Source organism: Petaurus breviceps, unplaced genomic scaffold (assembly GCF_028583685.1).
Source record: "Petaurus breviceps papuanus isolate PSGF00001 unplaced genomic scaffold, PetGlider_PUasm1.0 447, whole genome shotgun sequence".
Classification (NCBI taxonomy): domain Eukaryota; kingdom Metazoa; phylum Chordata; class Mammalia; order Diprotodontia; family Petauridae; genus Petaurus; species Petaurus breviceps.
This window is the reverse complement of record NW_027186339.1, coordinates 170,489-198,097: the sequence shown is the minus strand read 5'-3', so window position 1 is coordinate 198,097 and position 27,609 is coordinate 170,489. Positions and strand designations below refer to the sequence as shown.

Sequence of the window (27,609 nt, the reverse complement as noted above, 5' to 3'; positions counted from 1 at the left end):
AACATTGATGGGAATATTGAGAAAGATCACAATGAGGAAGAAATTGATATTGATGAGGGAGGTAATATTTGGAAGCTGAACATTATGTGTAACAGGGATTGTTAAAATAAAAGAGAACGAAAATATCTAAAACCTTTTATTAGTAGTATGTTTATCCTTAAAATTGGTTATGTCTCTGGGAGGAATTAACAGAAAATGATCGAGACTGTTTCCTTCTCCTGGAGCTTACTTTATTCTTCATGCTTTCCTGGGTGTTTTTGTCTGGCCTCAGCAGAATCATGTAACATTTGGGGATAAAGATGCAGCTCAGTAACCCAGCACTGGATGCCAGGATGGAGAAGATTTCAACAGTAACCATGGCCTTCCCCTTGGTGCTCTGGTATGTTGGGAGAAAGGAGACCCAGACACTGCAGAACACCAACATACTGAATGTGATGAACTTGGCTTCATTGAAGGTGTCAGGCAGGCTCCTGGCCAGGAAAGCTACTGTAAAACTGCACAGAGATAGGAATCCCATGTAGCCCAGGACAGAGTAGAAGGCAAAGTCAGAACCCTCATTGCACTTAATGATGATGTGGCCAGGTTCAGAGTGTGGGTCCATGTCAGGGAAGGGTGGAAATATTCCCAACCAGAAGCCACAGAGAACCATTTGAATCCCTGAACAGATAATGACAACAGAGTTAGACACTCTGGATTGTACCCACTTCCTGCTCCTGCTCCCTGGTATTGTAACCCTGAAAGCCAGGACCACCATGATGGTTTTGGCTAAAATGGAGGACACGGCTACAGTAAACACAATCCCAAATGTTGTTTGTCTAAAGAGGCAGGTGACTGCAGTAGGACGGCCAATGAACAGCAAGGAACAGAGGAAACAGAAGATGAGGGAGATGAGGAGAGTGTAGCTGAGAGCCCGGTTGTTGGCTTTCACTATAGGGGTGTCTTGAAACTTCACAAAAATGCAGAGAACCATAGATGTCATTAGAGAAAAGGAAAGAGCTGCACAGACCAGAGTCATCCCCAAAGGTTCTGAAACATCCAAGAAAGTCATAGTCTTGGGGAGGCATTGATTTCTTTCTTTATTGGGATACTCATCTTCTGGGCACCTCATACAATGCTTCATATCTGCCAGGGACAAACAAGTTCTTAGGATTTAAATTCAACAAGTTATTCTCATCACCATATACTGAAAATAAGTAAAATTGATCAACATTGTAGTTATTTCTTCACAATATATTATAGTTCTGTCAGTGCTGAGAGATGGTCATTGAAAAGTAACCAAGTGCTCAATCCAGGCTCATTCTATCTATACTTATTTATTGTTATTGTTAATTTATTATTATTATTTCCAGTATTCATATTTTCTAAATGAATACAATCTTTCCCTCTGATTCTATTGTTATAATACAGTCACCCAGAAACTGGAGCCCTTTCATACTGTCCTCTCAATCCTTTCTGAATTCATTATGTTGTAATAATAAGTCTAGATTGAGATAGTCTGATAAGTTTGCTAGATACTAAAGTATGAATAAAAAATTAACTGTCTATTGTAGACTGGGTGCTTGAATGGCAAACTGAAATAACTGAGGAGTACCTTCTCACAAGGACCTTCAATTCTAATATGATATAGAAAATGGGAAACCATCTCTGTTTTAATGGACTTTATGGTGATGTCCAGCAAATTTATACATTTCGGGGTGGCCAGGTAGCACAGTAATTAAGAGCACCGGCCCCAGTGTCGGGATGACCTGGGGATCAATTCTGGGCCCAGATACTTAGCACCACACACAGAAATAACTGGCTGTGTAACCTTGAGCAAACAACCCCGATTGCTTTAAAAAAAATTATACATTTCCATACTTCGTGTGTATGTGGGAGCCAAGTGAGTAGATCAGGCAAATCATCTAGCCTTCCTAAATTAAAGGATAATAAGTTTTTCCTTGGTTCTTTCAAGTGTCAATATACCTCAACCTTTCACTTGGTGTGAAAAATACATGGAAACATCTCTACATGAGAAAGGAAATTGGATGAAGATAATTGAGCGGACTCCTCCTTGCCAGACATCTACAATTCCAAGGGGATAGTTGGGGTGTGAAAGGCTTGCTCTTGGTAGTGGACAGAGGAGAGACTGTTCAGATAAGTCTCTTGTGACTTAGTTTCACAAGAGAGGGCTAAGTCAGAGCTTTCATCATAGACTGGGTCTCCCTGCTTTGGCCCAGGGAAACTTGTAAACTGTAAAGGATCAGGAGGACTTGGACTTTTTCTCCACCATGCTTGTATTTCCTGCATAATTGTTAATGACAGAATATGCATTTGAAGTAAAGGAAAGAGTAGATGCAGTGAAGACAGGAGTCAAGGCTCACAAAAAGCCTAGGACAAAAGACTATGTCAGGCCTAAGGAGTGATCTTTAGGACTAGCAAGAGGATTAGCAGTAGCTATGATTTATCCATCTTTGTTTCATTAATTCTCAGTGCTTGAGCATATTTCCTTTCGTATTGTCTATCTATGCATAGGACAGTGAGAAGGGATTCCACCAGTGAATTCTCTTGTAGATGAAGAGAGACAGTCTATGAATGGAGATGTAAACTGGGTGTAGCCTGAAGTATTTAGTGCTTGAAAAGTCATAGAGAACTTAGAAAATCACAAGTTCACAGTATTTATAGATTGCACTATTCTCAATTTCATTAAACACACCTCAATAACATTTTATCTGGTTTTGCCCACACCAGGGAGTTTGGCAGGCAGCAGGCAGTCCACAGGCCATAGGCTTGACATCTACCAGGTATAACAAACCTTTTTTCTAAGAAATAAATCAGATACAAATAGTTTTCCTATTCATCCACTACTCAACATGCTGGATAGGAGGCTGTACCTCAGGTCATGAATGCTCTCTCTTTTTATTTTGTCCTTTGCCTCTTAAATCCTCTAGCCTTTTTCAAGACAAAAGCTAATCCCTATCTTCTGGGAAGCCTTTTGCCGGTCCAGTCAGCTGCTTTTGCCTTTTCCTCTGAGATCACTTTCATCTGCGCTGCATAGACTTTCTATTGACTAGTGATTTTAACATTTTTTTTCTTTCTTAGTATGGACTCCTTGGATACAGAAACTGTTTTTACCTTTCTTTATATCTTTAGAAAGTAATGCAGTGTCTGCAACATAGTAACCCCTGAATGAATGCTTTCCATCCCACCCATTAGCATGTCAAGAGAGTATCTTTCAAAGAATCCCCAATGTCCTTTCATTCTCTTCCATGTTCTTAAAAGCATCTTATTCAAGGCCCAACAGCACCTCTATAATGAGGAATAGAGAACTGCTATCCCTGCGCCCAACAAATGGCTGTAACCTTCCCTTTTGGATGACCTGTATCTTCCCTTGTTCCATTTTGTACTCTGACAACATCATCCTCTCATGTTCCTAAATACTAACATCAGGGTAGAACTTATGCCTTCCTGTGGTTAAGTTAAAATGTAGAAAAAAAAAGCAAGGGCAGCTAGATGATAAGTAGATACAGTCCTGTCCCCAGAATTAGGAAGATGTGAGTTCAAAGTTGGCCTCCAACACTTTTTAGCTGTGTGACTCTAGACAAGTCACTTATCTCATGAAAAAGGAAAGAAAATTGCAATTGCTTTTAGTCCATGGACTGTCTGTCTCCTCTGTGGATAAATCTAAGTCAAGAAAAACAGATGCAATAGATGGGAAGAATAATGCAAGGAGCTGAACCCACATGAAGAGAGTAAAAAAATTCATTTATTACATCTGGCCCCATAAAATATACTAAATCTCAATGGCAACCATTGAAATCATATCAGCAAAATTATTGAGTTTCCTTACTCCAACTTTCTCAAGTACTTAAGAAAAAATTCCCCACTTATCTAGTAATCATCCCTGGGTGGATTATTTCCCATCCACTGTGGAGGACCCTTCCCACTCAAAACATCTCTGATTCTGTGATCTTGAAACTACCTCAGGGGGTTTAGTACCATGAAGTCATGAAGTAGTGACAAAGAATTCCAATGTGTTATCTTTCACTTGTTGTTTGCATTATTTTCAGTCTTAAATGTTCTTACTGTTGGATTATGACAGTTACACGTGCATAAATATAATAAGGTATTACATTAGTGGCATTCCATAACTAACGACCCAAGTAACCCAGCCTGCACTGACACTGAAAAGAAGGGCAAGGTCTCCTGTGACAGAAGTCGTTGAGGGAATACAGGAACTCTTCTCAGAATTCATGATAGACTTTCATCTCTGGATGATTTATCAAATTATAACTTTAAAATGTGATGAGTAGTAGGTAAGACAGCAGACCATTCAGTATATATTTTGGGTCTCCATTTCCTCTGGGAATAATTCTCCCAAATCTACACTAGTCTAAAGTGTCTAATGAATGTTGTACTCAACATACATGAACTCAGCTTCACCTTCTGATAAATACTTTGCAGAGTACATACTCCTCTACCCTCTAGCTAACTCTATCCCATTACATGTAAAACCCTAAAAAGACCATAAAAGTATGTTCTACAAAAAGATAGAACAAGATAGATTTTTTATATTGTAGGCTTCATTTTGAAGATAACAGTAAAGTTGGATGCCATGTTTAGTCATGTATCATTAATTCAATGCCCTTGTCCTTGGTCAGAACTATTTGCTCTTTCACCTTGTTCCTGGATATTCTGTTGCTCAGGCAATGATGAGGTTGTTTGTGACCCCAGAGTAAAACACTAGCTTATTCTATCCAGTGGGTATAGAAGGAAAATTACAGACACTTACTCATCTGATCGGAGATCTCCCCCTCAGGGCACAGAGAACAGTTGAAGCAGCAGATGGGCTGTCCCTCCAGCGGGGCTTGCCTGAACCCAGGACCACAGCTCTCACTGCATGTGGCACAGGGAACCTAGTGCAAGGCAGTAAAATGCATGATGGCTCTAGAAATAAACAGGACAGAGGATTGCATATCATTATCAGAGGGCTAATGATATTAATTTGGGGCAAAGAGAATTTATTCTGTAGGAGAAATATGAGAATTGCTCATGCATCAGTGGAATATGAGCTAGAAGGAGCAGTGGGTGGAAAACAGAGATCTGGATGCTAGTCCCATTTCTGCCACTAGCTGTGATTGAACCTTTTAAACTTCAAGGACTTTAGTCATTTGTAAGCAGAGGAATTTGAACACAATGCAATCTTGCAGTCCTTATTTATCCAGCATTTTAATTCTCAATATTAGCTATGTCTTTATAATAGTTATGATCCAAATTACTGAAGGAAATGGAAGTGACCCATCTAAAATACTTAGTCTTTCTGCATATAGGATGCATGACATATAACTCAAAGATGAGACTGACTTGTTTGTTAATTATAATTGAAAAGGTACATTCCACATCCTATAGATAAACAATTTGTTGAGTTCAGAAATCCAGTGAGTTCCAGAAATTAGATGTCCATAAATGAATAGTCCTTGGATGATTGAATATAACTTTATTTTTTACAGAACTAAAATGAACAGTTGGCTGTCAGAATCCACAAAAATACTAGATATTTGACCAAAACATTGGCTTTAGGATCATAGGACTTTGGGACAATCACTGCCATTATATGTCTCAGTTTCCTATTTATGTGTAATTATATGGTTCAACAAGACAAGCTTTAAAGTCCATTCCATGTCTATCTCCAGTAGTGCCATAGATCCCAAGTTTAAAATCATTTGATGGATTGCCCATTTTATTTGTTTTTTCACCCAGAAATTTTCTTCAAAGGGGAAAAAAAAAATCACTGTCTGGAAAGATTATCTACCCCTTAAAAAGGAATGCAAAGTGAGTTAAACAGGGTCAAATATATCTCCATGATTACATAATGATGTTGATATTACAATTGTTTCTTACCTTGGCAAATGTCCAGCCCCACACTATGGCCTCCTCATTAATGGCAAAATCTTCACCAGGCTGAGCCTTGGGGTTAAATTGCCCAACTTTCTTCAGAGCTTCTGCATCCTTATTGAAGGTTACATAGTTGAGGATTGTATACTGAGCCTCTGGGTTTCTGTTCTCATCCATAAACACCTGATCACCCCCACTGTTGTTAAACTGGATCTTCTTTAGAAAAGAGTGAATCTATAACAGAAAAGACATCTCCATCACTGCCTGGCACCTGAGGTCAGTAATCTCCCAGAATAAGGTGTGTGAGGTGCTCAGGAAGTCAGTCCATAGGGCAACGAGATTTAATTAAATCCCTACTATGTGCTGCTCATTATGTGGACAAATAGCTGAGATGCAAAGGAATACAAAATCAGGCTACTTTCAAGGGGCTTATATTCCAATTAGAGAGAGAAGATGCAAATAAATAAAAATAGATTTAGTCCCTATATGCTTTGTTCAAACTCCTATACTTACATGTGTATGTCAAATTCCTGAAGAAGGTTCAGTCTTCCACTCCAGCTTGCATACAGCTTGCTGAGCAGTTTTTGGTTTCCCTATGTACTGCCATCAGTTAAACCTCACTTTATGTTGCCCTCCACAAAAGTAACAATAAGTGATTAACATCACATTTCACTTAACTTACTGTCATTATTATTATATTACTCTCCAAAGTTATTATTATAATATATTTGCATATAAATTATGTGTAATATATAAGTATGTCATGTATAAATAATATCAAAGGTAATATGTTGTTATACATTATTATTATATTAATCCCCAAAGTCATCTTCGTGCCTTAACACTAAGGACTATATTGTATTTATCCAAACACAAATTCAAATAAAGTATTATAACATTTTTGGAGATTTTGAGGCCAAAACTGGTTCCTTACAAATTAATTGGGTTGATTCAAATTTTAAAATTCTTTTATATTTTCCATAGTTACGTAGATAAAAAAGTTTGCTCCATTGCTGTTCTTATCTAGGGGCAGATAATATTGTTGGCGTCCAATGCCTTCAACTTGTTTATTTCTGGGCATTTGTGTAGGCACTGGTCATCCTCAGGTCTCTGGATACAATCTCCTCTAGCTGATTTTACTACTATCCTTTTGAGGGAATTTCTTTGAATAAGAGATTTTTCAATTAGATCCCACAGTTCATTTCTAGAACATGATGGGGATCAGTCACATTGAATTCTGCCCTACTCGGATCAGTTGTGAGTCTAGGCATTCAGTCTGAGGTATTGTAATGTAGAGGACAGAGTGCTGAGTACCAAATCAGGACAGCCTGAGGTGTTGTCCTGTCTCTGACATAAATTAGTTCTGTCACCCTAGGTAACATTTTCAACTTTTCTCAGTCTTTGTTGCCTCCTGCAGAGCATCAGACTATTAATAGCAACTGACTCTCATGGTTCTTGTGTGGATGAAATGAAAAAAAAATCCTTTGGAAGTGCTTTGTACACATTGATGTGCTACACAAATTCTAGTCATTATAATTTTTGAGTCATAAAATTTGGTAAGGGAATAAACAAGCTAGAGATTGTCCAGATATCTTCTGATATCAATTTAAACCTTCAAATTCAATAGTGATTTTGATAGAACTGGTGGTATTTATTTTAGAAAGAGAAGACTTAGAGGAGCCATGATGACTATCTTTTCAAGAGTTTTAAGGACTTTTCATGAGGAAGAAGAATTGAATTTCTATCTTATTCCAGAGGACATAGTTTGGGACAATGAATGAAGATAAAGAGATTAGATGGGACATCAGGAGCATACTCCTAGCAACTAGAAGTCTTCATCAAGGAATGGGCTGCCTTGAGATGTGGTTGTGCTTGGCCCAGATCCTTTAGGGGTCTTGGAACAAAGCCAAAAGGAAATTTGGTTGAGTGGAAGAAGAGATTCCTGTCCTCCTATTTCTTAGTTTCAATGATGCTTGATGTCTCTCCTTTCTTGATCTCGCTGTAGCCTTTGACACTGTCAATCAAAATCTTCTTCTTGATACTCTCTTCTTCTCTTTAGATTTTCACAAAACTACCCTCATGTTTTTCTCCTACTTATTTGGCCACATTATTAGAATGGAAGAACATGGACACGAAGAAGAAATTTCCAGGCAAGAATAGATAGAAGTTCAAAAGGAGAGAGTACAGAGGTGGCTAGGTGGCACAGTGAATAGAGCACCAACCCTGGAGTCAGGAGGACCTGACTTCAAATCCAGCCTCAGACACTTAACACTTACTAGCCATGTGACCATGGGCAAGTCACTTACCCCCAATTGCCCTGCCTTCTCCCCTCCAAAAAACAAAAAAGAGAGAGAGAGAGAGAGAGTACAGATTACTGGTAGGGAATATACCTACCATGGAGCAGTATCTTCTCTGACACCTTCAATAACTGGCATTGTTCTGGGAATAGGAACAAAGCAATAGGACTGGGGTGGGGAAGAAATTCTTTCATTGAAAAGGTTTCTTCAATAAAATTTGGATTCAGTCAAAAACTCATTCTTTTTTTTTTCTTTTTGGAAGGCATTTGGGGTTAAGTGACTTGCCGAAGGTCACACACCTAATTTTTGTGTTAAGTGTCTGAGGCCAGATTTGAACTCAGGTCCTCTTGACTCCAGGGCTGGTGCTCTACTCACTGCACCACCTAGCAGCCCCAAAAAGTCACTTTTAAGGATCTAGAAGACCACATGTGGCCTGAAGGGTGGAGGTTCTCTACCCCTGGAATAGGGCAATACATGAGAGTAAGCCCTGTGAGGCAGTGACAGAAAGTACCGAAAAGGCAGACCCTAGAATAGATACATTAGAAATTTGACAGTATGAAGAATACAGAAAAAAAATATATTTATTGGCATCATAAATGAGAGAAAGAGGGTCTAGAGCTGATAAAAAGAAATCTTTTTTTGAAAAAGGGAATAAAATGACTTGTATTCTAATAGTTCTGGCAAACTTCTTTAAATATTTTTGATGTGAGATCTTTATCTCTTAAACTGACTAGAAAACTTGTTTTCACAGTTTTCTGCTTTCCTCCTAATCTTAACATTTGTTTTCTTTGTAGAGAAGCTTTTTTTTAATATAATGTAATCAAAATAATTGATTTTACATCTATCTTTGCTCTCTATCTCTTGTTCATTCATAAATTGATCACCTATCCATAAGCCTGATAATGAATAAATCCTATGTTCTTCTAATTTTCTTGTAATATTTTGTTTTTATAACTAGGATATGTATACATTCTGACTTTCTCTTAGTAAACAGTATATAAGGTTATTAAGTTTATTTGTTGCTATAAATTATATGTCTATTCCATTGAACTATCTTTCTATTTCTTAGCCACTGCCATATAGTTTTAATAATTACTGCCTTACAATATAGTTTAAGATCTGGTACTGCTAAATTCCTTTCTTTATATTTTCTTTCATTATTTCTTTTGATATTGTTGACTTTTTCTTCTTCCAAATGAATTTTATGATTTTTCTAATTCCATAAAATAATCTTGTAATTTAACTGGCATGGCATTGAATATATAAATTAGTTTGGGTAAGATTGTCATTTTTATTATATTGACTTGCCTATGCATGAGTAATCATTATCACTCTAATCATTTAAATAATATTTTAATTGTATACAAGTTTGTTTTTTAAAATAATTTTGTTTATATATTTCCTGGTTTTGTTTAGACAGATGTACTCCCTGGTATTTTATAGTGTCTAGAATTATTTTAAATGTGGTACCTCTATCTCTTCATGCCGAGTTTTATTTGTGGTACATAAGAATGCTGATGGTTTACATGCATTTACTTTATATTCTTCTAATTTGCTAAAATTATTAATTGTTTCAACTAACTTTTTTTGTTGAGTTTTTGGATTTTCCAACTATATCATCATATCATCTTAAAAAAGAGTTTTATTACCTCATTCTCTATTTTAAGTTCTGTTTCTTTTTCTTCTCTTAAAAATGATTTTTTTGGGGTGGCTAGGAGGCACAGTGAGTAAAAGCACTGGCCCTGGAGTCAGGAGGACCCGAGTTCGGTTCCAGCCTCAGACACTTAACACATACACACAAAAAAACAACTAGCCGTGTAAACTTGGGCAAGTTACTTAACCCCAATTGCCCTCCAAAAGGCAAAAAAAAAAAGATTTTCTTTAATGAATAGGGCTAGCTGAAGGAAAGGATACTTGGAAGTTAAATGTATTTTAGTAATAGTGAGGAAAAAAGAAGGGGAGAAAAATAAAACCACACAGAAGCAGAAGAAAAATCATTGCTAAAGAAAACCCTAAAGGAGAAGGAGTAACAGATAAGAAGGGTGCACTAGGGTTGAGAGGAAGAGGGCCACTGGAAACAGAGTTGCCTAAATAAATATTAAAAGAAAGTAACTGGAGAAGCAGGACATCCCTGCTGCTCTGGCTTAGACCTTCTCCAATGAATGTAAAAAAACTCTGAAAAAACTTTGGAGCTGCAGAAACCATAAAATGACACAGAAAAGCTAACCTACCACTGAGGACAGCCCGGCAGGCCAGCAGGAATAAGCCATCACATGGCTCTGGGCCAGAGGCACTCTAGATCAGCAGCAGCTGTGGCTGTTTCCAGAATTATCAACACATAGATGTGAAGGACAAAGTGAGAGGTCAGTGCAGTCTGGACTTTGGGACCCAGTAAGTGGGAGTATGTGGCTTTTGCCCCCAGGGAAAGGAGAGGCTGAGCCATCAGCACAGCCAGCCAGCACCACATGGCAGCTTCAGCTCCTGGCCTGCAGAGTGTAGGGGGACCAAGCAACCAGTCTGAGGGGTATTCGCTCTTGTTTAATCTGCCTGGATCTGGATTGCAGTCTAGGGTGGAGGTCCTGGGGCTTGTGTACAATTTGCCAGAGTATGTGGAGGCCTCAGGCAGGGCACCCATCAAATACCTCCCGCAGCTGAGAAAACCCCAGGATTTGGGATGAAAGCGCCCCTGTCTGGTGGCAGAGTCCTACTGTGGCAAAGAGCCCAGGGGTCAAGTGACTGAGGGTCGACATGACCAGGCAAAGGAAACAAAGCAGACAGAAAATTCCAACATTAGACTCCTATTTTGGGGACAAAAAGGAGGAAAGTATGGAACAGGAGGAAGACAGTGAAGTCAGAACTCCTGCACCAAAAGCTTCAAAGGAAAATACAAGCTGGTTACAGGCCATAGAGGACCTTCAGAAGCAGATAAGAAAAGTGGAGGGAAAATTGGGAAGAGGAATGAAAATGATGCAAGAAAATTACAAAATAAGAGTCAATAGCCTGACTGAGGAAAATAACACCTTAAAAAACAGACTAACTGAAATGACAAAAGAGGCTCAAAAAGGCAATGAGGAGAATAATGCCTTAAAAAGCTGAATTTGCCAGATGGAAAAAGAATCTCAAAAGTTCACTGAGGAGAACCATTGTTTCAGAATTAGATTGGAGCAAATCAAAGCTAATGACTTTATGAGAAATCAAGATGTTATTAAACAGATCCAACCAAATGAAAGAATAGAAGGCAATGTGAAATATCTCATTGGAAAAACCACTGACCTGGAAAATATATCCAGAAGAGATAACTTAAAAATTATTAGACTATCTGAAAGCCATGATCAAAGTAAGAACCTAGAAATCATCCTCAAGGAAGTTCTCAAAGAAAACTGTCCTGATGTTTTAGAACCAGAGGGCAAAATAGAGGTTGAAAGAGTCCACTGATCACCTTTTGAAAAAGACCCCAAAAAGAGAACTCTTGGGAATGTTATAGCCAGGCTCTGGAATTCCTAGATTAAGGAGAGAATATTACAAGCAGTCAGGAAGAAATAATTTGAATTTGGTGGAAATAAAATCAGGATAACCCAGGATCTGGCAGCTTCTACACTGAGGGATTGAAGGGCTTGGGATATGATATTCTGGAGCTGGGATTAAAACCAAGAATCACCTACCCAGAAAAATGAGTATCACGTTTCAGGGGAAAATATATTTATTCAGTGGAATAGAGGACTTTCAAGCATTCTTGATGAAAAAACCACGGTTGAATAGAAAATTTGACATTCACATACGAGAAGCATGAGAAGGTAAACAGGGAAAAGAAATCATAAGAAACTTATCAAAGTTGAACTATTAACATTCCTACATGGAAAAACAATAATTGTAACTGATGAAACTTTTCTCAGTATGAAAATAGTTGAAGGGAATATATATATATGCATATATATGTGTGTGTGTATATATATCTATATATATGTATGTATGTATGTGTGTGTGTGTCTATATATGAGGGTATATGGGCACATGAATACATATGTGAATGTGTGCATATATGTTTACAAGTATACATAGATAGAGGGCACAGGACCAATTTAACTGGAAGGGATGATACTTAAAAGGTGAAATTAAGAGGTGAGAGAGGAATATAATAAGAGGAGATGGGAAGAGACAAAATGGGGTAAACTATCTCATATAGAAGAGGCAAGGGAAAATGGTTACAATGGAGGGGAAGAATTAGAAGGCAAAAAGGAATGGGTCAACTTTATTCCCATTAAATTTGGCTGGGGGAGGGAATAAAATACACACTAAATAGGGTATCTCACCCTAGAGGAGAGTAGGGGTGAAGGGGATGAGAGGGAAGGCAGGCTGAGGGGGGGAAGGGAAGTTGGAATCACCCATTTTTGAAAAGGGACAGGATCAAAGTAGAGAATAGAACAAGTGGGAGGTGGGATAGGAGGGAGGGAAATATAGTCAGCCTTACAATATATCTAATATGCTATTGTTTTGCATTAGCCACACAATTACAATCTATACTGAACTGCTTATCTTCCCAGTAACGTGACAAGGGAGGGAGAGAATGAATCTGGAATTCAGTTTTAAAATCAAATGTTTAAATATATATATATATATACTATTATCAATCCTATTTTACATGTAATTGGGAAATAAGATATACAAGCACGGGGGCATAGAGTTCCACCATGCCCTACTTGAAAAGTTGAAAGGGGTATGGGAGAAAATATGGGAGAGAGCAACTTGGAGGAGGAGATATCCTGTGGAACTGCTATTTTGGGGCGGTGGGTAGGGAAAAATGGGAAGAAAATTTGTAACTCAAAATCTGGCGGAAACAAATGATGTAAATCAGAAGTTAATAAACCATTTTAAAAATGAAAAAAAAGAAAGTAACTGCATGGATGCCAGCTAGGTGACACAGTGGATAGAGCACTGGACTTGGAGTTCAAATTCACCCTAAAAATTTACTAGTTTTCCGACACTAGGCCTGTCATTTAACTTTGTTTGCCTCAGTTTCCTTATCTATAAAATGAACTACACAAGGAAATGACAAACCACTCCAGTGTCTTTGCCAAAAAAAAAACCCTACAAATGGGGTCACTTATAATCATACATGATTGAAATTAATCAACAAAAATGACAAACCTAAATGAAAAATACTGAGCTTACAGTAGAAAAAAAGGAAAACTTTGACTTGAAAAAAATTGGACTGATGAAGAAAAATATAAATCTAGTTCATAAATTTAAATGTAAATGGATTAAACATTCAAATAAAATGAAAAAATGACAAATTAAATGATAAAACAAATCCCTAGAATTTAAAAATTATTTTTAAGAATCAGCCTAAAAATATAAGACATACACAAAATAAAACTGGGAGGAAACTTTTACTTTGCATCAAATGAAAGCTAAAAATCAGGTGCTGCCATCATGCAGCTTTTAAAAAGCCAAAAACAAATGTTGAAAAAATAAAAAGGAAGAAAAGAAATAGCCAAAATGGTAGAAGGAATTTAATATCCCTGCTGAGTCCTCCCAACCCAATATTCTAAATTCCTTTTAAGGAATGACTCAAATGAGACAGGAAGGGTCTGTCTGCACTGAGAGAGGAGTACAGTTCCTCACTGGTTGTGCCAGCCCATACACAGTCACAGCAAGGCTAGAGCAGGGCTCAGGGGACTAAATCATTCACAGCAATGGTGGTTTCTAGACTTTTCCATCCACAGATGTGAGAGACAACTTAGATGTTCAGTGGGAGAGGTCTGTTGGAACTGGGTGAGACAGAAACTCAACCCAGTGCAGGCATAGCAATACAACCCTAGTCCCAGTAAAACAGAAGCAGGCCTGTAGAATGACTGTATCAGCAGCAGCAGCAGCAGGCCTGGCCGCAGCAGTGGCTGCTCCTGGAGCTATCAGCCCAGAGCCAAAAGGTGTGAAAATCACTTCTTTTGAGTTTCAGGACACAAGATTGTGGAGTAAGTCACTCTCACCCTTCCTTACTGACCTTGAAAAGTCCAGAAGATATTTCCCTGGAAAAATCCTAGAGCAGTGCAGTCAAAAGAAAGATGAGCTATAGTAGTCTCTCAGCTCAGGAAGATAAGGGAACTAAGAGCAAAGCTCCCCTTGCTGTGACCGAAAGGGAGCAGTACAGGACTGGAGGTGTCCCAGCAAGCCCAGAATAGCAACCCAGCAGAGGGTCCAGAGCCCCAGGGTGGTGGAGAAGACAAAAACCAACAACAGGCACACAATCCACCACCAGCTCCAGCTCAGCACCAGATAAAACTGTCAGAGCACTTCAAACTCCAGCTGCCAGCACCTGAGCATCCAGCACACAAAACCAATGACCAGGCCCCTAGTCCCAAATACAGGAAGCCTGGGGTGGTAGCAATTGTGCTCCAGAAGCAGAGATGTACTTTAAAAGTCAGAAAAAAACAACACAACAAAAAACAATGAAGAAAAATAATGATTGTAGAGAAATATCTTGGTGACAGGGAAGATCGAAACACAAATTCAGGATCAGAAAAGATTGTCAATATATCCACATCTAAATCCCCAGAGGGGAATATGAACTGGCCTCAAGCCCAAAAAGCATTCTTGGAAGAGCTCAAGAAGGATTTGAAAAGTCAAATAAGAGAGACAGAATAAAAATTGAACAATTGAATTAGTCCAGCTAGGTAGTGCAGTAAATAGAGCACTGGCCTTGGAGTCAGGAAGAGCTGAGTTCAAATCTGGCCTCAGACACTTAACACAAAGAAACTATGCATGTGATCTTGGGCAAGTCACTTAACCCCAAGTACCCTCCAAAAAGCAAAAAAAAAAACCCAAAAACCATAGAATTAAAAAAATTGGAATTGGTCAATTGGAAAAGGAGTTACAAAAACTTATTAAAGAAAATAAGTCATTAAAAATAGGGCAAATAGAAGCTAATGACTCTATGAGACATCAAGAATCAGTCAAACAAAATCAAAAGAATGAAAAAAAAATAGAAGAAAAAATAATACCTCATTGGAAAAACAATTGACCTGGACAATATTTCCAGGAGAGATAATTTAGAATTGTTGGTCTACCTGAAATCCATAATTAAAAAAGACCCTGGAAAGCATCTTTCAAGAAATCAAGGAGGTGGATGAAGCCAAGATGGTGGAAAGGAAGCAGTAACTTTTCTAAGTTCCCGTGAATCAGGTCACTAAACTTCAAAACGTGAATCTGAATGAATTTTAGGGTGACAGAATCCATTGGGACATGGAGTGTGGCAGAATCCAGCCCAGGAAATTGCCCATGTAGGTCTGGGCAGAGGTAACACAGAGCACATGGTGGCTGCACCAGCATGGACTAGAGATCATACTACATACAGCAGAGTGAGAGGGAGCCCCAGGCAGTGAACTCAGCCACCCCAAGGGCTATTTGCAGCCATCTCACCACAGGATGGAGGATCAGCCAGAACTGGGTAAGAGAAAGTGCAGGGCCCATAGCAGAGACAGTAGCTTCTCCTGGGGCTATCAGCCCAAAGCCTGGAAGTTTAAAAATCATCTACTTGAGTTTTCCAAAGCCAAGATGGCAGAATAAACCCTAGCTGCTCCAATTCCCTCTCCCTGACCCAGAAATCCCAGAGATAACATATCACCCAGAGTAAAATCCTGAAATAGTGGAAATAGCCTCAGGCTTAGAAGTCACTGAGAAAGGTGCAACTGAGTCTGCAAGGAGTCTGAAGTGAATGGTGGGAGTTGTCCCAACAAGCCCCACCTCAGCTGACCAGCAGAAGCTCTGGAAGCCCAGGGGGTGGAGCCAGCAAACACTAACAACACAAGCCCAGGTGGGCCTTAGCACTACCAGGGAAATCTGCAGACACCAGTGCTGCAGGCCACCAGCTGCTGAGCCCACCTGAACTGTACCCAGGGGCATAGAGGCAGAAATCTGAAGTGGCCAGATCACCCCTCAACCACAGGGTACTCTGTGAGCCTCAGGGTAACACAGGGGAAACATTGAGAATCCTGGCCTTGGCCTCAGTCTAGACACCCAGAGGCTACAGAGCACAAAGACAACAACCAGGGACCTAACTCCCAGCCTGAGAAGTGTGGGTCAGAGCCCTCAGTACCCCAGAAGTAGAAATACACTTTAAAGGTCAGGAAATAGGCAATCACAATGGGCCAGAAGCAACTTCCAAAGGCAAGACCAAAGACAATTGAATCCTATTATTGTGAATGAGAAGAATCACTTTCAGGAGACACCAAGGACTCTGTATCTACACCTGAGACCATAGAAGGAAACATGAACTGGTCTCAAGCCTAAGAAACATTGTTGGAGGAGCTCAAGAAAGATTTTAAAAGCCAAATTAGAGAGATAGAAGATAAATTTAAATCTATAGTGACCAAATAGGAAAAAAAAAATCACCAAAGAAAACAAATCCTTAAAAGTAAAAATTTGTGAACTGGGACAGGAGGTTCACAATCTACCTGGAGAAAATAACTCCCTAAAAAGGAGCTTCAAAAACTAACCAAGGAAAATATTTCATTAAAAATTAGAATCAGTCAAATTGAAGCTAAGGATTCTATGATGCAGCAAGAGTCAGTCAAGCAGAACAAATTTTGAGTTGGATATATAAGAAAAGGCATAATGTCTCATTTTAAGAATCTAACTAATAAAATAATCTAATTTTAAAGAACGAGGGGATTAAGGGACAAAATTATAGTAACAATTAAAAATTTCCTTAAAGATAATGAGAATAATGCAACAATATGTGAAAATGTGCAGAATTCAGAGAAAATAATGTTTAGGAAAAATATTAAATCTGTAAATGCTTACATAAGCAATAAAAGGAAAAAGCAGATCCATGAACTGGGTATCCAACTTAAAAAAAAACTAGAAAAATTACAAATTACAAATTTCCCAATTTAACAGCATGTTAGAAATCCAGAAAATGCAGGAGGTATTGATAAAATTAAATGTTTTTAAATGAACTAATAAATAAAATTAGCAACTGGTTTTGTGGAAAAAATAAAATAAATTTTATCTATTTTTTAATATTTATTTGTGGTAACATACTTTTTTTTTTTAAATTTTGCATTCAATATCATCTTCTGTTCTCCCTCCAATCCCTCCCTCCTGTATCCACTTGGAAGTCAAACAAAGTAATATCAATTATACCTCTGAAATAATGCAAAACATATTTCCACACTAGTCACATAGCAAAAAAAGATGGATATAGTGATAAAACACACTTTGATTAACACTTACATATTCTCAGTTCTCTTTCTAGAGAAGGATATTATTTTTCATCCTGCATCCATTGGAATTCTCTTGGATTGTTAACTTCACTAGAGTGGCTAAGTCTTTCACAGTTGGCCTTCATTATTACATTACTGTCATTCTTAACAATGATAGCCCAGTTCTCACTTCACTTTACTTCAAATAGGTCTGTTTTCCTGAATGGTTGGACCAGTTCACAATTCCATCAATAGTTCATTAGTGTATCTATTTTCCTTCAGATCCTCCAGCATTTGTCATTTCTGATGGGTATGAGGCATTTACTCAGAGTTGTATTAATTAGAATTTTTCTAATCAACAACTTAAAGCATTTTATATTATTAAAAATAACTTTAATTTCTTCATCTGAAAATTTTTTCTTTGACCTTTAACCATTTATATATTAATGAATGGCTCTTTTTGTTTTATAGATTTGACACATATCCATATAGTTTTGAGAAATGAGGCCTTTATCAGAGAAACTTGCTGTAAAACTTTTTCATATTACTTCATTAACTATGGTAATTTTATCAAAAAAAATGTGTTTCCCTGATTATCTCTTTTTAATTGGATCTATTCCTACATTTGCTTTGTCTGACATCATGCCCTGATTTTTGCTTCAGATGAAGCACAATAAATCCTGTTCTGATCTCTTATTTTAAAGCTCTGTGTGTCTTTCAGTTTCAGTTGTGTCTCTAGTTAAAAAAAAAAGCATATTGTTGGGTTCTGATTTCTAATCCATTCTGTTATCTGTTTCTGTTTTATCAGGGAGGCCATCCCATTCACATACACCTTTATGATTACTGTGAGTTTTTCTCCATTCTACTTTCTTTTATTTATGCTTCCCTTATTTTAACCTGTTCCTTCTCAAAAGTCTATTTTCTTTCTGACCACTGGCTCCCTTAAATCTTCCTTCATTGTATCTTACCCACCTCCATTTCTTATGTCCCTTTCTTCTCCTATTGCAAGATAGATATATACACAAACACACATATATGCATATATACATAGAGTCTTCCCTCTTTGAATGAATTCTAATGAGAGTGAGGTTCAAGTATTATCCACAAACTACCACACATTTTCCCTCTACACTATAAAAGTTTTTACCTGCATCCCTCTTTTATGTGAGTTAATTGTCCCCCTGCCCCTTAAATCTCTCCCTTGCCCCTTCTATTGGTGCATCCTTCTTATTCACCCCTTCACTTTTTGACATGATCCCTAAAAATCAACTCACACTCACATTTTCTATCTATATAGACTCCTTCTAACTGCTTCAGTAAAGATAAAGTCCTCAGAAGTTATGTATATTTTTTCTCATATAAAAATCTAGGGGCAACTAGGTGGTGCAGTGAATAGAGCACTGGACCTGAAGTCAGGAGGACCTGAGTTCAAATCCCACCTCAGACACTTGACACATAACTCACTGTGTCATCTTGGGCAAGTCACTTAGCCCCAATTGCCTTGCATTCCCCCCTCCATATAAGAATGCAAAGAATTTAACTTTATTGAGTCCTTTATGATTGTTCTTTCATTTTTTAAAGTTTTCTGTTTCTCTTGAATCTTATGTTTGAATTTCAAATTTTCAATATACTTCTAGTTTTGTTTTTTTTTAAATCAGGAATACTTGAAATTCCTCCATTTCATTAAATGTCCACTTTCCCCTGAGAGATGATACTCATTTTTTTCCTGTATAGATTATTCTTGGTTGTAATCTTAGCTCAGCTTCCACAATATCATATTCCAAGCTTTCTGCTTTTTCAATATGTAACCTCTTGTGATCTCGATTGCAGCTCCATGATCTTTAAACTATTTCTTTCTAGCTGCTTGCAATCTTTTCTCCTTGAAATAGGAGCTCTGGGATTTTGCTATAATATTCCTGGGAGGTTTCATTGTGGGATCTCATTAGAAAGTGATCAGTGGATATTTTTTCTATTTCTTTTTTACCTTCTGAATCAAAAATAACCATAGACTAATCACTTGCAATTTCTTCAAATTTAAAATTAAAGATTCTTTCTTTATCATGACTTTTAGGCAGTCCAATAATTCTAAAATTCTCTCTCAACAATCTATTTTTAGGGTGTGGCAAGGTGGCACAGTGAATAGAACACTGGTCCTGGAGTCAGGAGGACCTGAGTTCAAATCCAGCCTCAGACCCTTGATACACTTAATAGTCATGTGACCTTGGGCAAGTCACTTAACCCCAACTGTCTTTCATTCCCTCTTCCAAAACGCAAAAACAAAAACCATTTCTTTTCTAGGCCAGATGTTTTCCCAATGAGATATTTGACATTTTCTTCTATTTATTTCATTCATTTAACTATATTCTTTTATTTCTTAGTGTCTCAAAGAATTGTTTTCTCTTACTCACTGAATTCTAATTTTCAAGAAATTATTCTGTATAGTGAATTTTTGTATCTCTTTTACCATTAAGCCAGTTGTTTTTTTGTTTGTTCGTTTTGGTAAGGCAATCAGTGTTAAGTGACTTTACCAAGGTCATGCAGCTAGTAAGTGTCTGAGGTCACACTTGAACTCAGGTTCTCCTGAATCCAGGAGTGGTGCTCTATTCCCTATACCACGTATCTGCCCCTCAATTCTGTTTTTTAAGGTGTTAATTTCTTCACTATTTTTGTGCCTTTTATACTAAGCTCATGATTTTCTTTTGATAATTATCTTGAATCACTCATGCTGCTTAATGTGAAACAAACAAATTTAAAGGAATATTACCTGCCATGGATGAGGTATCCAACTTTCTCCCTCTACCTTGGATTTTTTTTCTAATTCCATCAGAAACATTTCGTGAAGGGTCCAAGCTACAGCATAAATACCATTACAGATGGTATAACTGAAGTCAGATATTGTCATGTCAAAGTAAAGTAAAGGCAAATTCTCCAAGGAGGCATTTGGTGAACATTCCTCTTGCTGCAGCTCTTCAGATTCATCTCTACATCTGAATGCTGAGTGCCAGAATTCTTTCAGGACAATGTCCTCTGAGTATTTAGTGGGGGTCACTGTCTTGAGAAAAGCCTTAAAACCAGGAACATCACTTGTTAGGTGTGAAAATGTAAGTGCCCCATGAAAATAATAACCATCAATATATTTGGGTCGCATGGTAATGTCCCAGTCAGAAGTGGTGACCCACACCTTGTAATTTGCAAGGAAAGGAAACTGTGAATATCTCAAGATCATTAATGAATCTGTGTCACCATGAATAAAAATCACTCTGCTTGATGATCCCATGATCCTGGACATGAATGTCATGTGTGATTCTGTGTGTCTTCTCTCACTGACAGGGATCTTCTCTGTGAAGGACACACAGACACCATTATTAGCCATCTCCAATGTCAGTTCCTGAAGGAATTCCTCACCTCTCAGATCATCTACTGTCACCAGACCTACCCATGTCCATTCAAAGTGAGTCATCAATCTGACCAGACCTTTATGTAGGGAAGAGTCCCTGGGGGCCATTTGGTAAAGAGAAGGAAACTGCACCTTGTCACTCAGCATGGGATCAAATGGCCCAAAGGTGATCTGGATGTGAAAGAAACATGAAAAATTCTGATAACTAAGAATAGGGTCAAGATGTAAATGTGGGGATGTAATCAATCAATTAAATTTTAGACTTAATATTTTCATTAGGAGAGACTATGTCTCAGTTAATCAAAACCTTAGATTAAGTGAGAGGCATCTTTGAAGTCATTGACTGAAATGAAATAAAGATGAACAGAAAATCATTTCTTGATAGCCTGGGAAATGGGTTCATGCCTCTAGAGATCATGTCTAAGTTATCAGTGGAATGGAAAGGTGACAGTAACTCCACAAACTGAAGTGGATGACTTTTCAGCACAGCTCTGAGAGGCAAAACCAGGAAAGCGTCATAGAAAAGAAGAGACAAATCAGGGAGCATCATGGTCAGACAGGCATCTCTGAGCAGAAGGCTCACACTGGGAAATGCCAAGACAATGCTGACTTTCTCCACTCTTCCTTCAGGTACCTGTCTATCCGGAGACCTATCATATGATCTGTTGCTTCACTACCTAAACATTTCCAGTAAGCTCAATGTTTCTTTGAGCATGAAGAGGCCAGAAGTTAAGCAGAGATAAATACACATGTAATGTCAGGTGTCTTCCTTTTAGATAGAACCACACTTATCATAGCTGTCAGCAGGAGCTTATGAAGAAAAGGAAAAGGAAGGAAACACAGAGACATTTACAGAGACTGTGTGTAAAAGTACCCATGTCATACTTCCTTGTTGAGAAAAGGCTTTGGATTCAGAATACTATTCTACCAAATGCACTTTGTTTTCCTTCAATCTTGCATTTATTAATTTCCCTGAGCCATATAAAAGACAACTGTTTCTTAAACAAAGAAATCTGTTTTTCTTATTTTATCTGCTTTATAATGTATACCTTACATCTTCAGACCAAATGACACTAAGAATATATTCCCTTCTTCTTGTCTTCGTTCTAGTGTTATGGAAGATTTCTGAGCTAAAATTGCAATGCTTTACTTATAATGGGTGAGATATATGTATGCAAAAAAATAAATTGAATAGCGAGTGCATGTATGTTTGTGTTTGCGTATGTATATGTTGATGAAAGAAAGACTGTAATTAATATCAAGGTCAATTTGGAGTGTTTAAATATTTTACTAAGCCATCAAGGTGGCACTGTGCATATAATGTCAGGCTGGGAGTCAGGAAGACCTGTGTCCAAATATGGCCTCAGACAATAACGAGCTGTGTGATCCTTGGCAAGTCATTTAATCTTGTTTGCCAAAGTTTCCACATCTGTAAAATGAGCTGGAGAAGGAAATGGCAAACCATTTCAGCATGTTTAGGAAGAAAACCCCAAATAAGGTCATGAACAGTCAGTCATGAAAGAAATGAATGAAAAAACAAAGTGTTGTCCTCAGAACTGGTTAATCTTGGGGTGGGCGGAAGGGAGAGGTAGGAGAAAATTTGGAACTCAAAGTCTTATGGAAGTGAATGTTGAAAATTAAAAATAAGTTAATAAGGAAAAAGACACAGTGTCTTTTTTTTGCCATATTTACATACTGTGTTTAGTCTGACAGTCCAGTGATATTTTCCTTGAATTTAGGAAATATCTTAGAAAAATACACTTAGAAATAATCTTAATGTAGAAATATGGACTAAACAAAAATGCTATGATTATTATGCTTCAAATATCAGTTTACCTATGCATACTCAGAGTCTGTATGCTTGAACAACAAATATTAAGCCAACGACTTACGGACTCTGTGCACTGGACAAAGAGTACTTCTCATATTCAGTTTAAAAGCTACATTGCACTACAACAAGCTCTTCATGTATTGCTGGGCCTTTACTGAGCTTGACAAATCAGATTACTACCCATTAGAGAACACAACACTTTTTTCTAATTTCCAATAGATAGATTAGTCTCTGAACTTTGTAAATTCCATTTCAGGGAAAAGAAAACTGATAGTAATATTCAGAGACAACATGTCACATGAGTATGAAACACAGATAATGTGATGTGCTGCTTAGAGTAATGAATCAGTATTAAAAACATATGGATTATAGTCCCAACTCACCCATTTATTGTATTTGAGACTTTGGGGAAGGTGTTTCATCCCCTGACACTTAAGGCCTTTCTCTGTATAATGGAAATTAAACCTGCAAAATCCCTAGGATTTCTTCATTGGTAGAAGTTAGGTGACACTGACTATGGCTTTGATACTAAAGGGAGTGCAGCACTTAAGAGCAGTCCCCTTATCTCACATGTGTAAGTTTTTATAATTATACTGATGATGCCATTTGTATAGAAATCTCCAGGTAAGACACAACTTCTACCAATGCAGGTTATGACCTTCTCTGACATGTAAAGTCTCTGAGAGTGGCTGAGAGAACTGAGAGGTAAAGGGACTTGACCTGGATCACAGAGCCATTGTGTGGCAGATGTAGCTTTTTTAACTTGAGCCTCCTCACTCTGCTGTCCTTAAGGATCTGATGAAGCCTCAGAAGGTAACAGGGTCAATATCACTCACCTGTGGATACTTGTAGAGCTCCAGCAGGGTCCCCATCTGGACAGACAGAGCTGATGTGGCTCCTCCAATGATAGCCACAGCCTTGTCCTTCCCCCAGCAGCTGTAGTTAGGAATGAGCTGGCCCTGCCCAGACAGCCAGCGCAGGGAGCTCTCCAAGGTCTTCTCATCGCTGTGGTAGGTGTTGTAGAGGTGGAATCCCAGGGTAAGATTGGGCAATAGGTTAGGGTTCTTGTTGATCTCCTCTACAACAAACATTAGCATCAAGGCTTGTTGGTAATTTTTATATAGCCACCTAAGGGGAAGAGAATCAGAAACACTTAAAGCCTGTAAAAAGAATTAGGTTAAGGAAGGAGAATGTCCAGCCATCTGAGGCTTAATAAGCCTAAGGACTGTAGCTCATTTTGAGTGTTTTAATGACAGCCTCCTGTGTTCCTATACTGCTTCCTTCTTATGACTGGAATATTGAGGACTATTTGCTTTAAGTTCCTAGAAAGGCTCTGACTGCCAGCGTCACTTACTCATTCACTCACAGAATCACTCATTCACTCATTCATATAACAAGGCTAAAATGAACACCTACCATTTCAGAATCACAGAGTTTGAGATTTAGAAAACAACCCAGAAGTCATCTAATTAAACATGTTTTCATAAGAATCTCCACCATAACATTTCCTATAATGAATATTGTAGCTTCTGGAGGCAGCTAGGTGGCACAGTGAGTTAAGTGTCGGTCCCGGCGTCAGGAGGACCCAAGTTCGGTTCCGGCCTCAGACACTTAACATCCACACACCTAGCAGTGTAACCTTGAGCAAGTTACTTAACCCCAATTGCCCTTATAAAAAGCAAAAAAAAATCTCATAAGAGAGAAATGAAGAGAACCTGGGACGTTCAAAAAAATAAACAAAATCCTCAGTCTTCCTTCAAAACAAAGACCAGGAATGACTGCCCAAAGCCATGTTGTTTTCTGGAATCTGTATTTGAATGTCATTTTCTCACAATTTCCCCCTGCCCTCACTAAGCTTTATTTAGCCAGCAGTAGTCCTGAACCTTGACCCACATCCAGGTATGAATTCCTGTGGTCTCTGCTCCCAAAGATTGATTCTCCTTGTCACAAATAATAACCCTATATAACTCTATCCCTTCTTACCCTCCTCAAACAATTAATTAACTCTATCCAAGACACCAGAAGGCTGAAGGCGGCCCCCCTTTCTACCCTGTACCTTTGTGAACATCTCCCTCATACACTACAAAAGAATCTTCCTTCTTATAATTTCTCCATTCCTGCTTCCTTTTGGCTCTGTCCAATGCTGCTGGGCCTTCCAGACATGCCTGTTTTTGTAGAGGTTTTTTCTTAGATGCATTTGTGATTAACAATTCATTATCTGCACCTCTTTCCCAAGTTTTCTGGCTTAGGGAAAACAGAGGAAAAGGGATGAATTAGGACCTGGTGCCTCAGTACCACTAACCCCCTCCTTTTCCTTGGAACCATGAGCATGTCTAGGGGCCTTATCCAGAACAGCATTTATTTTTTTCTAGGAATCAAAGTGAAAGATAAGGAGTATTGCTTTTTTTGCCTGGGTGGCATTCTGAATGTACCTGCCTCTGTGTAAGGACCATACCTGACAATGGTATGTTCTAATAACTTATTCAAACATCTCCTGTCTCCAGAATGCCTAAGATACAGCCAAGGAAAGCATGATAAGCCCACAAACCTGGAAGATAATATGGTGGGGAATATTTGGCCTGTGACTGGTACAGAGAAAATCAGGGATGCTGAGCATGGGGAGGCACCTTCCAAATAGAGGAAGATTTCATGAAGTACACCATAGCCCTGGGACAATGGTGGAGATTTTCATGAGTGAAAATGAGGACATCAAGGAGAAAAAAATCAGTGGAGAAGGGCACAGTAACATATTCAAGAGATACAAAGCATTCCAAATTTGTATGCACAGAATCTTCTAGCAGGTGCTGTCTAAGTGAATTAGGGTCAAGATCTGGAGGGTTCACTCTGTCCAATCTTCTTCTCTCTTCACCTTTGCCCTTTTATGGTAGGCACTGAAAAGCCAAAAACTTTTTTTAAAGAGTAAATTGTTATCAAGAATTTAATAAATCAGTCCCAAATTCATAACCAAATAGATCTTATATTCATGTCAATATGCTCCAAAATGTTTAAAATCCAAAAATATTTTTCCAGCAACTCTCATCTTGAAGGTAATTCAGACCTGGATTCCAGAATGTGTCAGGCAAACACAGGGGAGTCTTCAAGCCTTCTCATTCACTCTATTATTAATAACCAAAGTGATTTTTCCTCTATTGACTGCCTGTTTTCTGAGAATTTAAAACTCTTTGTCTCTTTTCTATTCCTTCATGCTTGCTACAATTAGAATAAGAGGGAAAAGTATAGAGAAAAGTATATATATATACCTCAGCTTGGCTAATGAACTGTTCCCCTCCCCTATATTATTACCTGAAAGGTTACAAGGCAGATAAGCTGGAAGATGTATAACCTTGTTTGGATGTAGAGAATTTTGGGGGTCCCTTGTCTCCACTAAAGGAATATTCCCCTGCCCTATACAACTATGTAAAAGGTTACAGGGCAGATAAGCAAGAGGGCATGTAATCTTTTTTGTTTATGCCTCCGGATATGGTCCTATGATATTACCCTAATAACTAACTAACCTTAAGCAAGGGTAAATAGTAAACAAGATCAAAGAAGAGTCCTTGTACATTGTCTGCATTCTTTTGGAGTGTCTACATTCTTTTGGGTTACATAGACCTTCTGTTGAGAGGCATATAAACTCTGTAAGCACCTTTTATCTTTGGCTCTTTATGAAATGGTCCTGTAATAAACAGACTATTGATTACACCCCTGTCTCATTATTTTCGCTGCTCACTAGCTCACCAACTGTGCTGGCCACAGTAGAAAAGAAATCAATTCTCTTCTCTACCTGAACAACCACTGTCCTCCAGGAAAAGACTAACAAAAGCTACATAGAAACCAAAACAGAAATTTGCTTCACAAAGGCCTTTTAACCCAGTACTACATTTAGGGTGAGAATATGTTTACCTGACTCTTGCCAACTATCATTCACTCAGCCTAGGTGGTGAACAATCACAGAATAGTAAAGAATTGGGAATATCTCAAATTATTCAAGAAATACAATAAAACATCAAATTTTTTTTCTTATTTTAGTCCAATAGAGAAAAATATGGAGGAGGGAAAAGAAAGGCACCAAGGCAAAGTAAAATGCGGAAAGAACTTAAAAACCATAGAGGTGCACAGACACAGAAACATAGAGAGGAGGTCAAGATTGTCATATTCCATGTCCCATTCTTTATCTCCCAAAATTGTTGCTGCAAACCCCTTGTCAGGGCTATGACTTGCAGGGGCCTCACAGTGAAATTGTGTGGGGATATCACTAGAAGGAATATGGGGGTGGGGTAGGTCTGAATTCAGTGTCCATAGTAAAGATATGCATTGTTTATATTTATATTTGGGGGTTTATTACTAGACACTGAGCTCTTAGGCTTACTGGAATTGTTCCCAACAGGAGTAGAGCCAAGGCAAAGCTCCAGAAACCTCTACTGCCTCAAGATCTCTGAGAGGAGACAGAAGACAGAGAAGGAGACAGGGAGAAACTTTTCACTCTTTATGGCTAAAAGAAAATCAGATGAATAGAAAATGGCCATGGTCAACAAAAGGCATCGAAGAAAGGGTAGAAGAAAGCCTCAAATAAACAGGCGGGAGCCCACCTTCTTGCCTGCATTTTCCATAAAGTCCCCTGTAATCATCAGCCCTGTCAGAGATGCTGGAAGATACTTACTTATAATCCCGACAGTCCTTGTCAGGTTTACTTCCAAAGAATCCTGCTCCTATGTCACTGCTAACTTCAACTGAATAGAGGGGGAGAAAAGTCCCAATCATGAGCTCCCCATTTCTTACAAGGCTGGGGCTGATTTGGGGAAAGCAGAGTGGGTCCTCTGTCCTGTTCTCAGAGGTTGGAAGCTTCAGTACCAGTGACAGGAGCAGGACAGAAAGCAACAGAAAATTCTTTCTCTGAACAAAAGACCACATAACCCTGAACATTAGATAACATCCCAAGCCTGGCAGGAGCCAAGGGGCTGCCAGAACTGGAACAAAATTAAACATTCTAAGCTTGTTCTGCAGAGAAAACTC

At 38.4% G+C, this 27,609-nt stretch overlaps 1 protein-coding gene across 1 annotated transcript; it reads right to left on the bottom strand.

Annotated features, from left to right (window-relative positions):
- Nucleotides 1–157: 157 nt before the first annotated feature.
- On the bottom strand, nucleotides 158–27,357 carry LOC138171568 (vomeronasal type-2 receptor 26-like). The gene is made up of 6 exons (XM_069101098.1): nucleotides 27,257–27,357; nucleotides 23,433–23,724; nucleotides 20,133–20,936; nucleotides 5,878–6,105; nucleotides 4,769–4,892; nucleotides 158–1,122 (listed from the first exon to the last, which is right to left on the bottom strand). The coding sequence occupies exons 1-6, from the start codon at nucleotides 27,355–27,357 to the stop codon at nucleotides 158–160; spliced, it is 2,514 nt and encodes an 837-aa protein (XP_068957199.1).
- Nucleotides 27,358–27,609: the final 252 nt, after the last annotated feature.